This window comes from Solanum pennellii, chromosome 11 (genome assembly GCF_001406875.1).
Source record: "Solanum pennellii chromosome 11, SPENNV200".
NCBI lineage: Eukaryota > Viridiplantae > Streptophyta > Magnoliopsida > Solanales > Solanaceae > Solanum > Solanum pennellii.
Genome location: NC_028647.1, coordinates 4,572,268 through 4,576,312, shown reverse-complemented (window position 1 = coordinate 4,576,312; position 4,045 = coordinate 4,572,268). Strand labels below are relative to the sequence as shown.

The following is a 4,045-nucleotide window of genomic DNA, read 5'->3' as shown; positions in this document are numbered from 1 at the left end:
CCGATCTTATATATATATATATATATACATATAATTCAATATATTCAGTTTTGAATTAATTAAAATAGGTGTTCATGGTCTATCTAGGTAGAAAATATGTTATATTTTAAAGTATATTACATTCAAACATGAAGTAATGATACAAAATTTTAAATACCATATAAAAAATTTAAACGTTGAAAAAGCTATTAATTCTGAAACTTTTATGAATAATCACATGTATGCTAGCTTGAAGTATTTGATTGGTTAAATATGCTTAATTAAATATTAGTAAAGTTTATAAATAATTAGGGTACCAAACATTGTATTAACCATATAGATTATAATTAACAATAATAAGAAATTGTGGAGGAGAAATGTTTTCCCTATATAATAGGGAAAATATATTGGAGAAAATAAATAATAAATAAAGAAGATATTGAAAGGATAGAAAACAATAGCTAGATGACAAGTTGCTTGCCAAACACCAACCAATTATATTAAAACATGGTTCTTGTGCTTAGAAAATGACATTATTCCATAAAGCTAATTACTCAAATTTCCAATTTTGTCTCCTTAATTGATAATCACATAAATTTTTTTTTGTCTATTTTCTTATTTTATATAGTTCATATTCATCCACTTGTAAGTGTTATCAATGTTAATAATTAACTCATATTTATTTTTTCATTTTAAACAAGAAAAGATAATAGGAATCTATAAATTTTTCTTCTTTTTCTTAATCCAAAGAAATATTTTTTTTTCCTTTTTTCTTTTTTTGGTTCTCATAGGTGGTAGAAGGGTTATCTCATATGGAAGAGTCTATAATTGTGTAAAGAATAACTTTTTTTTTTCCTAATAGAAATAAAAGAAAAGAAAAAGGGAAATTCTCTAAGAAGAGAACAAGAAGTTTGTTTCTTCTTTATATAGAAAATAAATAAATAAAATAAACTAGTGCATAATAGTGATCATAGACTAAAATTTTTAGCTTCATTTTTGGGTTCTAATAACGGAGAAATTTAGAGTGCTTTCTCATTTTAGTGAGTCTTACTTGATAAATACTTTAAATGAATTATCTCTTTCAACAAAAGCAAAAAAATTAGATAATCATTTCTTCATATTTTTCTATGCCTCAACAAACTAAACGAAATTGCTTAATATTTATTTGTAAATAATTGACACTCGCTAAAATAATTATTATATAAAAATTAAAGCTAATCCGTACACCATCATTATTAATATAAATAAAAAACGGGATAATGCATAAATGTGCTCTTAAACTTGGCTTCAAGTCACATTTATGCCTTCAACTTTGGATGTGCACAAATAGACACTTAAACTTGTATAAAGTTGAACAAATAGACACACATGTCCTACATGTCATTCTATATGTCATTTTTTTTATCCTACGTGGTGTCCTATGTGTATTGTGCCATGTAAGACTCATGTGTTTATTTACTTAAAAGTTGGATAGTTAAAGTGTCTGTTTGTGCATTATGGAAGTTGGAGGTCAAAGTTAAAATTTGAAGCCAAGTTTAAGGCCCAATATATGTATTATGCCGATAAAAAACTATTGTATACAAGGAAAAAAAAAGAAGAAAAAACTAGTAGTGGCTCAACTACAATTTAGTATACTCCACAAGTAGGTAATTGTATCATTACAAACCACTTTTTATTATTATTATTATTTATATATATTAACTCAAATAATATTATCCTTTTCTTTTCTTTTCCCCCCTTATTTTCCTCTTTTCCTTTCCTTTTCCTCCCCAACAAAAAAAACTCGTATAAATAGCCAAACATCCCCTCCACTCTCATACTCCAAAAATCTCATTCCAAAAAAAAAAAAAACTTAGAATTTTCTCTTCACCATGGGAACTTACAAAGCTTTCTTGATTTTCTTCCTCAATTTTCTTCATCTATCAATAGCCAAAAATCTTCAAGAAAACAACACCCTTTCACTTTCTTTCCCTCTTACAACAACCCCTTTATCTCAAAGTTCAACTTTGAAATCAAATTATTTATTTTCATCTAAAGCCATGACAAATACTATCCCATCTTTGAACTATAAATCAAATTTCAAATATTCAATGGCTCTTATTGTTACACTTCCTATAGGTACACCTCCACAAGATCAACAAATGGTTTTAGATACTGGTAGTCAACTTTCTTGGATTCAATGTAACAAAAAATTACCTAAAAAAACACCTCCAACAACGTTTGATCCATCTCTATCCTCCTCTTTTTCTGTTTTACCTTGTAATCACCCGCTATGTAAACCGCGAATTCCCGATTTTACCCTTCCAACATCATGTGACCAAAATCGTCTTTGTCACTACTCTTACTTCTACGCTGATGGTACTCTAGCTGAGGGTAATCTCGTAAGAGAAAAAATTACATTTCCAAATTCCCAAACTACCCCTCCTTTAATCCTAGGTTGCGCGACCGAATCGCGCGATGCTGAGGGTATTTTGGGAATGAATCTTGGGAGGTACTCATTTGTCTCACAAGCTAAGGTGCAAAAATTCTCTTATTGTGTGCCACATAAGCAAGGTAATAAAATAATGCCAAGTGGAACATTTTACCTAGGTCAAAATCCAAATTCACATAGGTTCCAATACATAAATCTTTTGACTTTTCCTCAAAGTCAAAGCATGCCTAATATGGACCCCCTAGCTTACACTCTTGGTATGGTAGGGATAAAAATGGGCGGGAAAAGGTTGAATATCTCCGAAAAGGTTTTCCGTCCGGACGCTGGTGGTTCAGGACAGACGATGATTGATTCAGGCACTCAATACACGTTTTTGGTTGAGGAGGCGTACAGTAAAGTTAGGGATGAAGTTGTTAGGTTGGTAGGTCCGAAATTGAAGAAGGGGTACGTTTTTGGAGAATCGCTCGATATGTGCTTTGATGCTATAAATTCCGTACAAGCTAGTCAAGCGATAGGCGATATGACGTTAGAATTTGAAAATGGAGTTGAGATCGTGATAAATAAAGAGAATGTGTTGGATGATGTAGGTGGAGGAGTTCATTGTGTTGGGATTGGAAGATCACAATCACTTGGAATTGCAAGTAATATTATTGGTAATTTTCATCAACAAAATTTGTGGGTTGAATTTGATTTGAGTAATAAAAGAGTTGGTTTTGGTAAAGTAGAGTGTAAGTAGGGTACTATACTAGTGTTAGTGAGTAGTTGTTGTCACATATTATTGGTGCTTTGTTTGGAGTACATATATTAATTGAAAAACTTTTTGAAATAAAAAAAAAATTGTATATGTTAATCTATAGGAGTTGTTGGGGTTTTGTGTAAATAAAATATTTTCTTTGATATAATAGAAAATTACATATTTAATGTACACTATGTAAATGTAATGAGTTGGTTTTTAGTTTATGTCATCAAATTTTGTTAATCTATTCTTGTAGTAGATATTATCCTTTTAAGGATAGTGTTCCCTTTGAAATATTAGTTTTTATTAACATAGCTTTATAATTTATTGTCTATTAAAGTAGGTTAATATGAGAAGAAATTATCTCTTGTTTTCTATAAAAATTGCAATTCACAAATTTGATTTAATTAACAATATGATAAAAATTAAACAAGTATACTTTGGAGTTGTGGTGTGACAAGACAAGAACATTAAATTTATTAGTTAAATGTTTGAAATAGTCTGTATATCCTATTGAGTGTATGATATGTAATTAGAGTTCGACTGAATTTAAATTTAAATTAAAAATTTCATAATAATATAAAATATGGTATTTATGATAAAAACGATTTTATATTCAAATAAATTAAAATTTAAAAAATAAAATATATAACTCTATCACAACTCTCGTTAGTTGATTAGTCTGTACATTTATATTATTTGTCATAAATATGTATGAAAAAAATATAATTATTACACACTAGAAACTTTTTTGTACATGTGTCCTGATCCATTAATTAATTTTGCCATGGTCGGTTACATAAAAATTTAATTCTTGAACAAGACTTTAGTAATATATTTGTACCATAACCACGGACTCCAAATATTTTACACTATAGTTTTGGTTAGCAAAAAAATAA

General features: G+C 28.7%; 1 protein-coding gene across 1 annotated transcript; it reads left to right on the top strand.

Moving 5' to 3' along the window:
• Positions 1–1,788: 1,788 nt before the first annotated feature.
• On the top strand, positions 1,789–3,389 carry LOC107002880 (aspartic proteinase PCS1-like). The gene has a single exon (XM_015201077.2). It carries the CDS (start codon positions 1,851–1,853, stop codon positions 3,144–3,146), a length of 1,296 nt encoding a protein of 431 aa, XP_015056563.1. The 5' UTR covers positions 1,789–1,850; the 3' UTR covers positions 3,147–3,389.
• Positions 3,390–4,045: the final 656 nt, after the last annotated feature.